The sequence below is a fragment of the Ambystoma mexicanum genome, chromosome 3p (genome assembly GCF_040938575.1).
Source record: "Ambystoma mexicanum isolate Mex_15411 chromosome 3p, UKY_AmexF1_1, whole genome shotgun sequence".
NCBI classification, from domain to species: domain Eukaryota; kingdom Metazoa; phylum Chordata; class Amphibia; order Caudata; family Ambystomatidae; genus Ambystoma; species Ambystoma mexicanum.
Genome location: NC_090925.1, coordinates 786,336,571 through 786,354,433, shown reverse-complemented (window position 1 = coordinate 786,354,433; position 17,863 = coordinate 786,336,571). Strand labels below are relative to the sequence as shown.

The following is a 17,863-nucleotide window of genomic DNA, read 5'->3' as shown; positions in this document are numbered from 1 at the left end:
TAGATGCACAAGAAATTGCTGATTCACAGGTGGGGCAAGCAGTACTTAAACACCTTTTTTCCACTGTACCTGCTCCTTACCCACCACCTTCTACAGGTACTTCTTGCTAATCTATGCAAAGCATGTGAATCTAAGCAGATTCACAAACCTCAGAAAATAAACATTACTTTCCCAGTAATAAACCTTTGGTGGTGTATCTGCTTAGAGTCACATGTGTCTGCCTTGGTGCACCACAAGGAAGTAACAGAACAGAACCAATGATCAGCTACATCCGTAATTCCATTTGCAACACACACAAACACCATGTCAGAAATATAAACAATCTGAGGACATTGAGACATGAAGGATCATGGGTTCCTGTGCACGTAAGATAGGGATAATGAGACAGGAACGCCCATGTCAAAGCCCTATTTTTCAAACTCGAAACAATATGAAATATTTCAAGACAACCACTAGACAGCGGCCTATACAAGAAATGTGACTCTAATGGGGTACAAACCACAGAAAGAATATTACTGGGTAAGTAATGTTTGTCTTAATTTACAGGCAAGCATTTTACTTATTTTGGTGAATAACTATTGTCTTATCTTCTGTAGGAAAGCATGCATTTCATGGATAGATGAAACACTTGTAGCCTTATAAATATGACTCGACAGCTGTATGCACTCAATATGTATACCTGGCACTTTAATTTGAATAAAGAATCACTATGTGTTTTGCATTTTTTGTAAAAAATATGTGCAATCAAATATTCATACATTTTTAGAACCCAATTTAATGGATTTCTCAGGCTTTAAAAGCCTCCCTTCATTTCGTGTTACCAATTGTCACAGTTCTTACTGATGATTATACTGTGCTTTTAGGTGCAAATTTATGCAAAAGCCTCACTCTCTCTTCAAGGACAGCACAGTTATTCCAAATAAGTCTATCTGCTTTCAGCGCTAAGTTAAAAGTATTAAAGTAATGACGCTTTCATTGTGTGAAATTATATACAAACATCCTTGCATTGATTCATTCATATAAACAGTATTATGGAACTAACCTGTGTTGTCTTCACTGTGTATGATGGCATCTCTTTGGCTGTTTTGTGCCTTTTCCTGCTTGTCTCTCTGTCTATGGCCACTCACATCTCCTTTTCTTTGACATCTCTCGCATTACCATGTGGTCTCAGCAGCCTCTCCCTCCTGAATCCCCTCTCCCAATTACGGGCTGTTTTTATAGTGTTTAATTAGCTGACATAAAGCCCAAAACACGTATGGACAGTACACTTGATAGGTGCTGATCTGTGTAACTAGGTGGGGCTTTCCAGAACTTTCGGGCTGCAGCCAGGCATTAACAACTGATACATGTTGTTACACTGAAACAAACTAGCCCAATATGGCTGCATGACAATTTCTCCTATAATAGAGTGGTAGGCAGTGTTGTGTCATAACATCTGTATTTAAGCCAATTGCTTTGAATGCATCATTCAAGTGCTGCTGCTTGTACATTTTCGTATCTAAGCAGACATTGCAGCCTAACAACACTATATTTAATCATCAACTACTTGTGTACAGGTGTAAATAGATTTACATAGACTGCTGTGTTTTTATTTCTTCTTTCAGCCCTCATCTAATTGTGCCAGCCTTTTTAGCTCATGTTTCAGTGTCTAATGTACATATGATGTGTATGAAGTGCCCAGTTGCCTAACGCCCCGGTGCGCTCTGTAAATAAATAAACAATACAAACAATACAACAATGATCCATGTGCTGTTCATTCCAAGCGTAGCTTCAGCTTGGATAGATTATGGGCCCAATTCATGGAATTTTTGGCACGGTTCAAAGTGACTTTGCACTGCTGAAAAGTGAGTTTGCACTGCCGACACAAAACCTGATTCATGGAGTGGGGCAAAGTGTATTTTTGCAGTGCAAAGTCTGTGCAAAGTCAGTGCATAGTCATTTTTGCAGTACAAAATAACTGCACAGACTTTGCACTGCATTGTGAAGAACACCATAGTCTATCATTCTGTGTCCCTGGCATTTTCATGGCTTCCAAACAATCTGCTTGGAAAATAATACTTGCTGCACGCATCTAACTACAGTAGCCGAAATGAAAGTCAAAAGCCAGGCACTATAAACCGATGCTATATGGCATTTGTAACCCAAATCATTTCCATTCTAAGGCCTTTAACACCATGTATGTATGTGTGAGGTGTAAATAGCTTTGCATATCTAGGCATGATCACGGTACCCCCATCACATCAGTCACAACACACATTTCACCATAATAAACTATATAACACCACATAATGGACCATTAAAACTTCCGTTGAAGAGATTCTCTGGAGCCGGCGATTAGGACGTCTCCCTTGGCCTGGTCACTTGCCATTTTATAAATGTGCCCATAATAATCGGTTCTATAATCATTCATCCCTGGATTGCTTTTCGCTGAGTTTTTTGCCAAAAATATTTTACAGAAAAACCTTCCTTATCTGTTATTTATTCTCTATCCTCCAACCACCCTACCCCTTATATGCCCTTACCCACTCACCCATATATTCCGATGAGTATTTTTCAGACAAGATTTTTCAGCAAAAAACTCAACGGAAAAAATAAAACGGGCAATGAATGAATGTTGTACCTAATAATCTATCCTTCTAATTGTATCGTGCGTTATTACTGTAGCCCCTTATTGAACAGGGCTATGGTGCTTCGAAACTAGATTTGCCCTATACAGACCCACCACAAACATACAAGGCCAAGCCAAAGAGGTTGTCCTTGTCAGCGCTTGTTTCTGGCTCAGTGACGGTCCATTGTTGATTGTCCAGTGTTGCCGGATACATCACCAATTATAAAGCAAGACAGACGATAAGGCAGTGCAAAACAGCATTTAAGAGAAAGTGAAACATAATGTGGAAGTCCCCAAACAATTATATGATTACATAAATCTGAGAACAAACATGCACGCTTCCATTACTATAGCTGGCCCCAAAAAAGTACAAACGTCTCACAGATTCACTGAGGAAGGCAGTTGTTGATCGAAACAGCATTATTTAACAAATAGCCTTATACGTTGATGTTTACCCGCAACCTGTGACAGATGAACATATGACATTTGTGCAATATACTGGAGATGTTATCTGAAAAATTATCTATAATACCAACAGAAATGAAAATTGTATTATGAAGTTTTCCACATCTGTATAAATTCACCCCTCATAATGGAGGCCCAATTACAGTTATTTTAGTTTTCAATAACACTTTGGTGGTCTTCCAATAAATCGTATTTCAGTAAGTTGTAACATTACAGGTGGAGACACATGGGGCCTCATTATAAGTATGGCGGTAAGGCAACAACGGCACCGGTATCGCTACCGGCACCGTTGCTAGGTACCACCATACTATGAGTGGTGTGCGCGGGTCTCGCTGTACCCGTCAGGTCCGACCTGGCGGGCAGTGCGGCACCCGCAAGCACAACTCGTGGATACACCTGCACCGTTATGAACGGTGCCGGTGCATCCAAGCTCCCCCATTCCCATTCAGCCCTATGGGGCCGAAAGGGGGTGGAGAGTCCCTCATTGCCGGCACCCGCGAATGGGCAATTATCGGGTCTGCCGAACTCGGCATGACCCGTTAATTGCCCATTCGTGGGTGCCAGTAAAATCACGGGTTCGGCGGCAGCCGTGCTTTTGTTACAGGCACGGCTACAGCCAAACCGGTAATGAGGCCCATGGTATGGAAATCAGGGTTGGTCCCCTCATAAAAAGAGCTGTTGAGCTGGACTACTGGGTCACATTCCTTCTGCATAAAGCCATACGCAGCCCCAGACATGTTTCAGCCTCAATGGCCATCAGTGAGGTGCAGAATGCAGCACTTGCTTCCCCCCTGCTTTGATAGTAGAGCAAGCTGAAAAATGAAAGAATTAAATAATTGCCAGCGGTTATGATTAATTAACAGTCTCATCATCATCATCATCAGTAACTTTATTTCGCCCATGAGGCCATAAAAGTACAACATGACACATATAAACAACAAGGAAAGTGAGATAATAGATAGATTCTGCATTCCATCCTCATAGTTCAGATGATCACGGTAACCCTGGGGCCCGATGCAGTCCAAGAGCTCAGTACCCAATTAGGGTCTCTTCGAATGGGTTTTTCGAGAACAGCAGGCTCATCGATTATACCCATGAGAAGAATACTTCGGCCAAGCCGACTTGCCCAGTAACCTTTTCCCCAGTGGGAATGTATTTGCGCCAGAGAGCACAGAACTTTGCAGACTGGTTTCGAGTAGGGCTACATTGGTGCCAGGGACCGCAAAACATTGTGGGCTGGTTTTGGAGAGGTAGTCAATACAGCGTGAGGGCTGGGCACTAATTTGTGTAGCGCTTTTAAGTGTGGGGTGCCATCTCATATCAATTCCCAGTATTCCATTGGCCACCCTCAGCTCCCTCCATTTGATCCGTATAAAATGGAAGGCAGATTCCCCTTGGCAACGCAGCCTGGTACCACTTAGAATTACTGATAGGCAGCGCATTACATCCCGGAACCAGTGGGTACATTTATTGAAAGGGGCTTCTCTGGTTTCAAGTTGGTTTGGAGCCAATTTCGAAACCTTGGGCCTCATTATAAGGTTGCCGGCCCAGGAACTACGGTACCAATAAGCATGCCGGTGCCGTAGTTCCCGGACTAGCAAACTACGAGTTCTGCTCATGGGTGCCATTGCGGCCGCCAGTTCTGACCTGGCGGCCGTATCGGCAGCCACGAGCAGAGCATGTCGGATGCACCGGCACTCTTTATAACGGTGCCAGTGCTTCCGGCTTTCCCATTCCCATTGAGCCCTTTGGGGCTCAAAGGGGAATGGGGAAGAATATTTTCCAGTGCCCCGGAATGGGCAATTACTGGGTCCGGCAAGGCCGTAATGACCTGGTAATTGCCCATTCCAGGCACTGGAAAAAAAAAATACCGCCGGCAGCTTCCTTATGAGGCCCATTGTGTAGGAATAAATCCCTCCCATTCCTCCACGGGGTTCACTGTCATCTTGTTTTTTGGGGGATGGTTTTGGGTGCTGCATAGCCAGCCCTGCAGGGTATCTTCTCGAGCACAGAACATGTTCTGGGTGCACTCTCCGCCCGGCAGTTAGGGATCGGTGAGATTCAAGATAGAATAGAATTCTGTTAACCGTCTTTCCACTCAACAATATCAGCGGCAAGGGGATCACTAGACCTAGGCCTCAACTCTGCATGAGGGTTCAGAAATTGTGGGAAATACTTGCCTGCGGTATTCTTAGTCGTACCGAAGTGTTGGTTTAAACATTTCGGTTCACATTCTCTGTTCTCCCATAACCCGATCATTCATGCAGACCATGCACCCACCGCTCCCTATATCATGGTTTATGGCCCTGTTACCTACATGAAATGGGCGATGCTGCTGTTACTCCAAGCACAATGGATGTATATCCATAGAGGCTATTAGATGTGTACATGTCTATGTGATGTTTCCCCATTCACAAAGCTCATAAGACTGCTACCCCACATATTGTGTGCCTGCATTCACTCGCCGCATGTTACCATACTGTATGCTTGAAAGCATGTTCCTGATCATGCTTTATTCATCGCTTGCTGCCCTTCTCGTGGCTTGACTCGCATAGTAAACTCACAGTGATGCAATTCTTTCCAAACAGGGAGTCTTCCATTCCCCAGGACACTGCAGAAGGTCGACCTTCCCATCATTGACTCAAAGACGTGCGATGAGTGGTACCACATTGACTCTCTTGTAAGCCCAACTACCCCCATTGTGTTTCCAGACATGATCTGTGCTGGGTACCAACAGGGGAACAAGGACGCCTGCCAGGTAAGTGAACTTGGACACGTTATTCCGACCTCTGATCTTAGCGTGGTCTTAAAACGCAATGGAATTCCATAAGCCATGACCGTGGTAGTGTTGTGATTCTCAGCTCACATGCAGCTAAATCACTGAATCTTGGCCATCTAAAAATATAGCTACTCCTTCATTCACAATTGTGTATCTGTGGCTCTATATATCTGTTGCGTCACTTGTTCCCCTGTCTCTCTGTTGTGTCTGTGTATCTGGCAAGCAATCACTCTCCTTATTGTTTAACATTATCAGCTGCTATTCAAAATGTCAGATGAGAGACAACAGCCCCTAAAATGTCTCTAGTCCAATTCTCCCCTGCTCTAGACCTTTCCTATCAATAGGTTCTGCAGAATAGAAAGGGTATATGTTAAGGGCTGGTTTTGCCAGCCCTCTTCCTTCTCGGGTCGGCCGCAGGGAAGGCTGAGATTGAGTCGCCAGGATTCGGGGATGAACAAGGAACCAGGTTCACTTCTCCAAGCTCTACCAAGACTGGCTAGGATTGGCAAAGAGAAACAGGAACCACAGCCTATCCTGAGCAGTAGACGAAAATCTTTGGGAAGATGGAAGATACCAGGGTGAAAACATCTGAAAAAACAAGCAGAAAAAACAAGTCAATACAGTAAAATCACAATTGATACGCAAGGCGTACAGGTCCTCTCAGGGCGGCCTTAGAGGCAACAGGGCCCTGGGCGAATTGGCACCCCTGCTACGCGCCCCTGGTCAACTGGGGGATTGGGGGGAGGGGGGAGATAGGGACGGGGTCAGGATCCCCACATTTCTTTTGTCCCTCCCTGCTCCGATGCCTCGCAAGGGGTTAATCACTGGAATAGGACGCTCATGCGTCGGAGCAGGGAGGTAATCATCACATGAATAGGGTGTTATCAGCAACCATTTGTTATTAAATGCACCCTGCTGTCGCAGGCGCATTTAATAACATGAGGGCACCTGCCGTGCCTTCTACTACTACGCCGGCTCGGGTGAGCCCTTAAAAGACTCCCCCGAGCTGGCGTGGCGGGGGCTAATGGTGCCCTAGGGGCGGCATGGCACCCCGAGCGGTGCCCTGCCCGCCCTGCCCTAAGGCCGGCTCTGTGTCTTTTATTCCCTTATATATTATGTAAGCCAAGACGAGACGGGTCATAGGATGTCAGCAAAAAGTGCTCACTCCCACCCTCAACCCCCACAGGAGAACGAAAAGAAAAGGTATGTAAGGTGGGGGGGCATATTGACAGATTTGGGGCCGGCCAGGAGGACAGTGTATGTGTGTCTGTAATGCTTGAAAGGAATAGGAATGCAAAAGACTAGGGGCCTCATTACGACCCTGGTGGTATGGGTTTAACGGCGCCGGTAAAGGTTCCGGCACCGTTAAACCCATACCGCCTCCTTACTAGGTTCCCCCGCGGGACCCGCTCTGGACGTCTGGTCAGACCAGATGTCCTTTGGGGGTCCCGCGAGGGACCAGCATGCTAAGAACGGAACCGTTACTAACGTGTCCGTTGTTAGCATCAACCCAATTCCCATTGAGCCCTATGGGGGCTCGAATGGGGATGGGGATGGTCCGGGTCCGGGTTCCCTGAATGGGGAAATACCGGGCCCTCCTAGGTCGGAATGGCCCGGTAATTCCCCATTCAGGGAACCCGGACCCGAGTTTGGAGGCAGCCATACCCTTATTAAGGGCATGGCTGCCTCCAAACTCGTAATGAGGCCCTAGGTGTCTATTGCAGTAGATTAGAATCTTGCACCTGCCCATTCTTTCCAGCCAATCTGTTGGTGTTGCAGGTCCTTTGCCCCCTAGTGTGGAAGTGAGAAAATGTATCCCTCAATAAGGGAACAGAGCTGTGTGATGGGAGCGGAGACAGTAGGAAAATCCGGAGTTGTAGGGGAGTAAACACCCACACTGGTAGACTATGGAATCCCCCAATCTGGGAGAAATATCCAGCATGGAATTTACACCTAACACCTCCAGAGGATAGGACTTTGTGAAGCGAAGGCCCGCTGGGCTGCCCCACGGCGCAGATGCTTCCTTGACTTTCTGCATCCTGGGCTATGGGAGCCCAGGGCATTGTCCCTCCGGACAGGCCAGTGACCACACAGAGCACTGAGGGTCCTGCAGGAGGATTGCCAAAGGAAAGGTTTCCCAGGTAAGGGGCAAAAAGCACCCACGTGGCATGTAACCCCTGTCCTGTGAGGGGAGGACACGGCACCATGACCTATGATAAAGAGGTGGGGTGAGGGTCCCTGTACCTGGCAACATTTACAGTGTCTCTGTTCCTTAGCCGTCCTAGTTCATCTAACTCTGCGATAGAGCAGTTTCCCCAATCATATTTGAAAAAAGTCTGAACTGGTGCATGTACACCTTTGCATCAGTCAGCGCTGGTCACTGGACTGGATTTTCTTAAATCCAGCCCAATGACCAGCACTGGTCATTTAGGCTGTATACCACATTCTTCTGGTTACTTCTCTGTGCCATTGGCAATGTTCTGGCTATGATCCTACTCTGATCAGTGCATTTGCAAGCATTGTATGTGTCATGTCTAGAAACGCTTGTGGTAGCTCCACACTGACGGCTTTTTCTCATGCTGCAGGGGGACTCCGGCGGCCCACTGGTCTGCAAATGGAACGACACATGGCTGCTGGCTGGCATCGTGAGCTGGGGCTATGGATGTGCTGCCGTTAATCGCCCAGGGGTCTATACTCGTGTCAACGCATACACAGATTGGATCACACAGCACATACCGGACATGAAGTTTCTTGCAGAAAACACTGTGGTTCTTAAAAGCGCAGCAGAAGGCTCCACCTGTCTGCCCAGGACTCTGACCACAGCACTGTCCCTCATGGCAGTGCTGCTGGTGGACTTTTGACAATGTGACTGATCCTGCCACTCAAACACTCTCATATATGAACCAGCTTTGGTCATGTTCTTGAGTCCACTGGTGTCTCCGGAGGATAGCTCAACCCCAACGTGCTCGCCTTGGAAGCAAGAGACACCAAGCAACACAGGTTGGATCCCCAGGCCCGCTCTGGGTATTAAGGGCGCTATAAATAACCTATCATATCATTAGACAGTATTGAATGCTACTCAGGGAAAAGGCAGATGGCAAAGACATATGATGTGTGGTATAGGACCCCACCGGACATCTTTTGGAGCCAACCAAGCACACAGAGACAGCTCTGGCCGGGCGACCACAAGAGCAAAAAACCACCTTTTTCATTAAAAACGTGTTGTAAAAGTGGAGATTGTGCTCTGTTGGTGTTTGCAGAGAGCTGTCAAGCACCCCTAAAGTTCACACCGTTTCCCAATGCCTGGCTTTTTATTCGACTATTCTCTTTCCACTTCTTCCTCTTGATCAATGGGGGAACCTCTCTGATTGCGGGGCAATGGTAACATGGAAGCCAATAGGCAGAGGCGACAAAGAGACCTGGCTTGGTTTGCGATTGCTCAAAAGGAGGACAACGCCCATGTATTGCTGATCTTGGACAGGGTGGTGGAACCATTGAGGACCCTCTATGTATGCTGTTCACCCAAAATGCTTGGGGAGTGCTCCACTTTGTCAATTGATGTCTTATTTTTGTAAATCGTAACCATTGTTTGAAACTAGTTAAGGACCCCTTTTATCTCACTACTTAGACACAGTGAGCAATACAAATGTTTTATAAGGGAAATGTAGGCCTGCCTTTGCTCATGATATTCACACAGAACTCTGGATGGAGCACGGCCGAGCGGAGTACCGCGCTTCATACATGCAGCAGAGTGGGTGTGCTTGAGACATAAAGTAGTGTGCCGATCTGGAAAGCCAGTCCAAAAGAGCTGTTAGCATTGCATGCTATTGAGTTATTAATCCACAAAAACTGCACACTGCCATTATTACTATTGGGGCACAGCAGGGGCTTGGATAAGGAAATAAAAAAAATACGAGTCATGTGGTTTAAGTTTAGAAGGCACATGAGACAGTATATGGTGACATTTGATGTACTCAACCATCAGCTTAGCATGGTTATGCGGAATGACCCATAGAATGCATGGTTCAGAGAAGTTTGGGATTATGACATCATTAATGAGGAGGTATGAAGGCATAAGCTTCCTCTATGCAGGTAGAATAAAGCATATTCTCGTAGTGATTGCACTGCTGTGTCTGTCAATGCACCCCATATTGCTTCATCCATCGAGGGAAGAGATACATCACAGCAATGACTTTCTTGTGGCATGCTGGGGTTGGCATGTTCCAAACAGGCCAAATTTGAAAGGCCACGGCTCACGTTTTTAGGATGTCCCTAGACAAATTGCGATTTTAAGTCATTGGGGGTCATTACGAGTGCGGCGGTAAGGGGATAATGGCGCCGGTAAGGATGCTGGTGCCGTTAACCCCTTACCGCTGCATTACGAGGTCCCTTAGCGGGACCCGCTAATGGACCAGGGAGCTAATAACGGGCCTGTTATTAATGGGTCCGTTATTATCTCCCTCCCCATTCCCATTGAGTCCTATGGGGGATCGAATGGGAATGGGGATGGGTATTTTGAATGGGGACTTACCGGGTCCTTCAAGGTTGGAATGACCCGGTAAGTCCCCATTCAAGCAACCTGGACCCAGACACGACTTTGGAGGCAGTCATGGCGCTAATAGCACCATGACTACCTCAAAATTTGTAATGGCCCCCATTGTTCGAACTATTTGAAAATCTAGCTTAAAATCCAAATTGGCCCACATGGCCAACACATATGTCCTTATGCAGGTGACGGCACCAGTTTCAGCAGACACAATGTGGATGTTTTTAACATCTTCCATAAGAGGACATTAGCAACTATTTTTAGCCCTTACTGCGGTATCCTCCTGCTTTGACACCAAGGGAGAGAATTATGGAATCAACTGCTGACCCTCACAACAGGGACAATATACAGTATCTTTCCTTCTTGGGGTGCTGTGTGGTTAGGGAAGAGGAAGCCTGGTTTTATTTTTTGCATCTTCTGCTCCACATCACGTCCAATGATGCTCCAAAAGGGACAGCTCAAAAGGGGAAAGGGGAAACGGATGCGGCCCTACACAATATGGAATCATAGATTGGTGACTTTAGACTATGCAAAGTATTCCACATCAGAGTTCGGAGCGACATCATGGACAACTTGAGCTACGCACTCGGCCATCAGATATCAGTTCGGGCGTGCTCTCAAAACGTTCCTCTTCACAGTCTAGCTTGTTGCTTCCTTCAGTTTTGGTTTCTCCTACAGTGCCATGATGCCCTAGCCGGTGTAGGTGTGCTTTATACGTTATTTTAACATTACATTACATCAATTGGAACCCCCTCAATGGAATAAATCCTCATAGTTGATAGTTACCCATCCATAATTCAATTAATTCAGCTCAGAAATCACACCAAAACGTGTTGATTGATTTTCTAATTTCTAATGCGCAAATCCATAAGGAACCAAGCAGGGACTGCATCTAGGCGAAGATGGCAAAAAACAGGCATTGTAGGGATTTATGTTATGAAAACGTATAAAGCGCACAGTCACCCAAAAGTATCATGGCGCTGAGAGGAAGGAGGAGCAGACTGGACAATTCCATTTAGAACTGGTCGGTCTTCAGGGATCTTCTAAACACAAGATGAATAGGCAAGTTTTTTAATGGGAGCGGCAGGTCGTTCCACAGTTGGGCTGCGGCCACAGAAAAGGCCTGGCCTCCAAAGCAGGACTGATGAAAGGATGGCACGCAGAGCAGGCCGGCGGAAGCCGATTTTAATGTTTGATTAGGGCAATGACGTATGAATTTGGCCCGCAGGTATTCTGCTCCTAGATCGTGCAGGGCACGATGAACCATACAAAGTGCCTTGAACTTAATGTGCTGAGCCACAGGCAACCAAAGGAGGGATCGCAGGACTGCTGAAATATGTGCCCCATAGTTGGATCCAGTCGCCACTCGCACAGCCAGCTTTTGTAGGCGCTGTAGTCGCTGGACGAGGGCCTTGGGCTGGGCCAAATATAGTGAGTTACAGTAGTCCAAGCGGCTCACGACCAGAGCCGCTACCACCGGCAGCCTAAGCTTGATGGGTAGAAAGGACAGTGAAAGAGGAACAGTCATTTTGAAGAAAGAATTATTGAAAGAGATTCTTTTTTAGCTTCTTCCGGAATAAGGAGAGAGAATGTAATTTCCAGAGATCGGGAGGCAGCAAGTTCCAGGCTCGAAGACAGCTGATTAAGAAGCTTCTATCTCTACGATGCAGAAAGCGGGAGGAAGGGAACAGTCAGGAGGTATTGGCCTGCAGACCGAAGTGAACAGGATGCGCGGTGAAGAGAGATTTGTGAGGAAAGGTAACTGGAAGCAGTGCCATAAATCAGACAAAGGATCTTAAAAAGACTCCTATTTTGAACAGGCACCCAATGAAGATTCCTACGAAACAAGGAAATCAGGGCGGATCTACAAAGGCTGTAAAGAAGCCTGACTGACGCATTCTGGGGATGACCTGGAAGCAATGTATCTGACCAATCGGAGTGCCCAGCAGCAGGGCATTACATTAATCCAATCTGGAATTTACCAGGGTCCCGACATCCGTTGAACTGTCTGGTTCTGCAATAAGAGGCAAAACAGGTCTCAGGAGTTTAAGTTGATAGTAGATTGATTTGCATACGGTCCGGATTAGGAAATCATTTGTCAGAAGATCATCTCGAAAATATGGCAGAGGAACCATGGCAATTCCTGTTAGTTCCAATCAAACTGATGAAAAAAATTAGGCAATGTAAGGCGTCACATGTGCCGGGCCCGGACGGGATTTGCAATTCTCTTATTAGACTGAATTCGGAAAAATGTGGCACAGCTCTCTAGAAGCTATTTAAAGGCATTAGTACATCTGGCATTACACCGCTAGCTTGGACACAGGATATAGTAATCCTGGTATAAAAGAAAGGACCAAGTAATGTTCCCAATAGTTATTGCATCCTTGATGCACCGTCTAATATTTTCGCAAATGTTTTGTCAATAGAGATGGTTGCATGAGTACAAAATCATATCCTTCCACCTAACCAGTTATGCTTCTGCAAATACAGTTCCACATTAGCTAAGATCATATTAGTAACTACAATCATTGAGAGTGCCTGGAACATTAGAAATAAACCGTGAAATGTCGCATTTGTCGACCTTAGTCTGGCATTTGATACTGTAAACGGCATGGTGCTATGGAAGAAATTAGCGGGATGGGGAATTCTGGCTGGTTTACTAACTATGATAAGTAATATACAGCCACCGCTCAGATGGTTCGGTTAAACCAAAATGGTGAATTAACAGACAATATTTAGATTAGTACGGGATTGAAGCATGGGTGCATGTTAGCACCCATGCTATTTAATCTGTATTTGGCAGACCTTTCTGCTTATCTGGAAGCAGTGGATTCTAGCCTGCCAAAATTAGAAGATAAAAATACACAAGTTGGGATATGCAGACGACCTTATTCTTCTTAACCTACCCCCAGGGGGTCCCTAAAGGCTTATTGACCAGCAGTCTGAATTCGCTAAAAAGCATGATCTTCATATCAATACCTCTAAAATGAAAATCATGGTATTTGATTGCAATAGGACGAGGCCCTGAAAAACAGATAGATGGAATCTACAAGGTAGTCCACTTGAACAGGTAGAATACGACAGCTACTTGGGTATAGCTACTGACTCCGAACTGGGAGGGGAATAGCAATTGGAAAAGCTAGAGGTACTTACAAAACAACAGATTGGAACAGTTAACCGAATTAAGCACAGAAATGAAGGTTTTACATTAGATTCTGTATTAAAGGTGTATGAAATGAAAGTGCTCCCTAAATTAATCTATGGAGTGCTAGCCTGGGAAAACTGGAAGACCATCCAGTGTCTTGAAAATCGTGCTATTAGGGGGCTGTTAAATATTCCTGTAAATTTGCCGATAGAATATCCGTTCTACGAATTTCACATCAATTCAGTTTTAACCTTATTGGCTATCCAGTATGCAAAGTGTTAATGGAACTTAATCCATCCATGTAAAAAACCTCGGCAGACTTTTCTTGCACTGGAAGCCAGAACGTTGGCATCATTGGGAAAGCACATTACATGCACTAACATACTAGCTCTGGGAACTCACTTGGAACATACTTTAGGTGTTCAAGCTGCCCAGATGACACTAGGGAAATGTAAGCCCACATAATGGAACTTAATAGAGAACAAGAATGAACTGATCTGTCCACCGAGTCCAATAGTGAAGATTATATCAAAGTGGAATTGGAACTTCACCAAATGGTGTCTTTCATCTCCTCATTCCCTAACTCATTTGTGTGTAATGAATATATTAGGTTGAACTTCAATTTGGTGAACGATTTTCTATTCTGAGACCAGAATACAAGTTAGATAAAACATGGCGGAATTGTAAGGCCTGTGGCCTCAGAGATGAAGAAACGGCTTGTTATCTGTTATGCCATTGTGTGAAATTCCAAGGGGAACATATTAAAGCTCTGGGAGTGCAGGGGGAGTCGAGCTACAAGCTCAGGACCATTATATGTTATGGTACAAATGTATAGAGGGAAGTGATTACCCCTGGATATTGCACTTTACTAAATTATGGTTGTTGATCAAAGGTAGTCTTGATTTCTTAACACACGTTTAAGCGTGTTTAGATCTAGTAAAGTGCATTCCTTGTTTTTGTACACTAATATTGGACAAGTATCCCTTCAGGCACAACCTGTTTTAACATTTTATTCAGAGAGTGGGTAAGTCCTCCACTGAGCTACCTCTTACGAATTTACAGCCCTCTCCTACTTCCTGGTATGAAAGGTGGCCAGCACTGGTCTAGAAAGTTGACCCCTAACCCTATGTCACTAAATTGAAAAGATAAAAACTCCAGACCACTTGCACCTAACCCTATAATTAGTATCTTTGTTCCATATAAAGTACAGTATAGTCTGACAGATTCCAGTTGGGTGGAATCAAATGACATGTTGGGAAACCCAAGAGAATTAGGTAGCCGTGAACTGGGAACCACATCCTTAGATTGACAGCATGTGGATGAACATTTCATTGAGGTACGGGGAAGGTACATGGTGGGATAGATCCAATCAGGAGGTAATGGAAGTTTCTGCTAATGGTCATGGAACTATATCAAGTATGGTGAAGACTCACCATTTGGATTGAGCAAGGATTTGGAATTGGCAGTATTATGGAGACCGCCCTGAAGAGGACCTCTATAGGAGGTCAAAACACATGTTGGCAACAAACCAGTAAAAGAATATATACCAAAACTGCAATCTGTCAGACTATATTGTATTTTATATGGAACAAAGATTCTAATTATTGAGTATGTCGCAAGTGGTCTGGAGTTTGTTTGTAGCTTTTCAACCTGTTTTAACCCTGTGTCACCCGATGCCTTTCTGAAGGGGTGAAGAAGTTCAATATGGTTCATGGATTGTGGTTGTATGAAAACCTATATGATTTAATTTTAGATGTGAAGGCATTGTTCACCACACAATGTCCTTCAGTGTAAGTCATGAGGTGGTTATAAATCTAGTTTAAGACATGAGGAAGTTATATATATTTAATTTGGAAAGTGATTGTCATTGTGTTCCTACTATTTTCTTTTATTAATGTGTTTTAATGTATTATATATTATAAAATGCCTTTGTGATGAATTATAATAAAGAATACAAAAAAGATTGATTTAACATTTTCACTGACATGTGAATTAGAGGCTAAGTTTGTCCTGCCAGGTGTAGCCTAGATTTTTAACTTTTGCAGAAAAAGAGTTTGGGAGTTCAAAAAAAGCTGGACAGGAAACAGAACATTGTAAATCGGCCAGAGGATTTTTTTGGCCAGACACTATGACCTTGGTATTTGAGCATCCAACTTTTAATTTTTTGGGCACAAGCTAGCATTTGGTTAATTGCTTCCGATGGGGATATAAGCCTGACAAAAATGTTTGTGTCACCCACGTAAGAGTGATAGCTTAGAATGGACTCAGAGAAAATATTTAACAGTGTCCTAATATACTTGTTGAACAATAAGGGGGAGAGAGGATCCTTGTGAAACCCCGCAAGGAACAAGTAAAGAGTCGGAATAGAAGGGTCCCATTTTGACTTGTTGGGCCAGTTTTATAAAAAAAAAGGAAAACCATTTCAGGGATTCCTCAGATACCTAGGCCAGCTTGGAAAGTCTGGAGATAAAAATGTCAAAATCGACTGTGTCAAATGCTGCCAATAAATCATGCATGCTCATGTCCCCCTCGTCAACAGCCCTAAGAATATCCTCCCAGACAGCCACAAGATCAGTTTCAATGCCATGACCAGGCCTGAAACCAGATTGGTCGGTATCGAGGATTGTTCTTCCAGAAAAATCTGAAGTTGCGCATTCACAATTTTCTCGAGGATATTGGAAGGCCATACCAGGCCCGCAATGAGTTTATAGTTGGAGAGGAAGTTGAGGTCACATGAAGGTTTTTTGAGTAGAGGGATTAAATAATCTTTTTTTTAGATCAGAGGGCACACAACCTCGGGCCAGAGAGGAATTAACAATGGCAGTGATAAGATCACTTAGGAAAGGAGCGTGCAGTTTAGTAAGGCAAGCCGGGATAGGATCATAGTTGTATTTAGTAGGTTTTAATTTTGAAATCAGCATAGCAATTTCCTCTGGGGAATCAGGACTAAACGTAAAGTATAGCAACATCAGTAGCTAACATGGAAGTTTGATGATTAGTAAGCTGAGAATCAATGTTTAATTGAATGGAATTGACTTTAGCCATAAAAAAAATTAATTAAATTAATTCATCAATTTAAGCGGAGGAGGTAAGATAAGTGACATACATGCTGGATTAACTAGCTGTTGTATTACTGCAAAATGTTCCTTCGGTTTGTTGTTAGCAAGGTCAATCTGGTTTTGAAGAAACTATGATTTAGCTGAAATAATTATTTTGTATATATGTTCTGTGTTGCTTTGGTAGCCTGATGCTCATTGAGATCTCTAGACTTGGACTAGTTATTTTACTTCTTGTAGTATTCTTTCTTCAAATTCCTGAGTGATTCGGGGTACCCTGGCTTGTTTTTATTTTTAGATATTGTGATGGTTTTTAAGGGTGCAATCAAATCGCAGATTTTCTGTAGAATTAACGGTATCACTACATATTATCCCCACCAAAATTATCGCTGTATATATGGTCGCCCGGAACAGCCTTAGGCGATATTTTTGGGCGGGATAATTTTGGGGGGTTTTGGGAGCAGGGGTTACAGGGGTGTCCCCCACTCCTTTAAGAATAATGCAAGGGTTGTGGGGGTGTCCCCCGCAGGTTCCATGCCTTAATATCACCGCAAAAATATGGCGATATTTTTGTATGGCAATATTTTTGCGGGGATATTAACACATGGAACCAAATTAACATATTAGACTTTTAATAGTCTACACAGTTAAAATGTGTAAAAAAGGGGTCATCCAGAAATTAATTGTGAGCCTGCAATGGTGGTGAGATTGTTTTTGCTATGCGATAGGGTGATGGTAGCTGGGGGAACTGTATGAGGGTCTACAAGGTCTAGTGGAATGTGGAAAGGTACAACATAATGATGGTATCCCTCCATAATTGCGAGAAATAAAATGTTGAATGCACATTTACTGCACATTCGGCAGAAACAAAAATGCTAATACCCTTTATACCGTACAAGTTGAGTAGGAGTTGCGGCGGTGTCCCCCGCTACCACTGTAATGATCAGACCATACAACTGCTTTATTGTCCTGATGAGATAAAGCATTGCCTCTGAACATTACTAGATCCAAACAATGACCGTGCTTATGGGAGGCAGAGCCTGTGAAGCCTGTATTTTGTATTTGTATTTATTTGTATTTATTTTAATTTATATAGCGCTTTAATCCAAGACGCTTTACATGAGGAACAAGAAAATACAACAATCAATACATAAATCTAAACCAGAAAACAGTAGAAGGAACAATTTACATTATTTATGAGGTTAATTACAAATGGAGAGAGACCAGGGCGAGAGAGGGGGGGGTATGAGGTGAAGGTGGGGGT

At 44.3% G+C, this 17,863-nt stretch overlaps 1 protein-coding gene across 1 annotated transcript in view; it reads left to right on the top strand.

The window, feature by feature from the left end:
* Window positions 1-15,501, top strand: part of LOC138580877 (serine protease 27-like) — a 232,880-nt gene extending 217,379 nt beyond the window's left edge. Inside the window, exons 5-6 of the mRNA XM_069651767.1 lie at window positions 5,662-5,831; window positions 8,438-15,501. Coding sequence (XP_069507868.1) covers window positions 5,662-5,831; window positions 8,438-8,713 — 446 coding nt within the window. The 3' untranslated portion in view covers window positions 8,714-15,501. The remainder of the gene's footprint in view (window positions 1-5,661; window positions 5,832-8,437) is intronic.
* The last annotated feature ends 2,362 nt before the right edge of the window (window positions 15,502-17,863 follow it).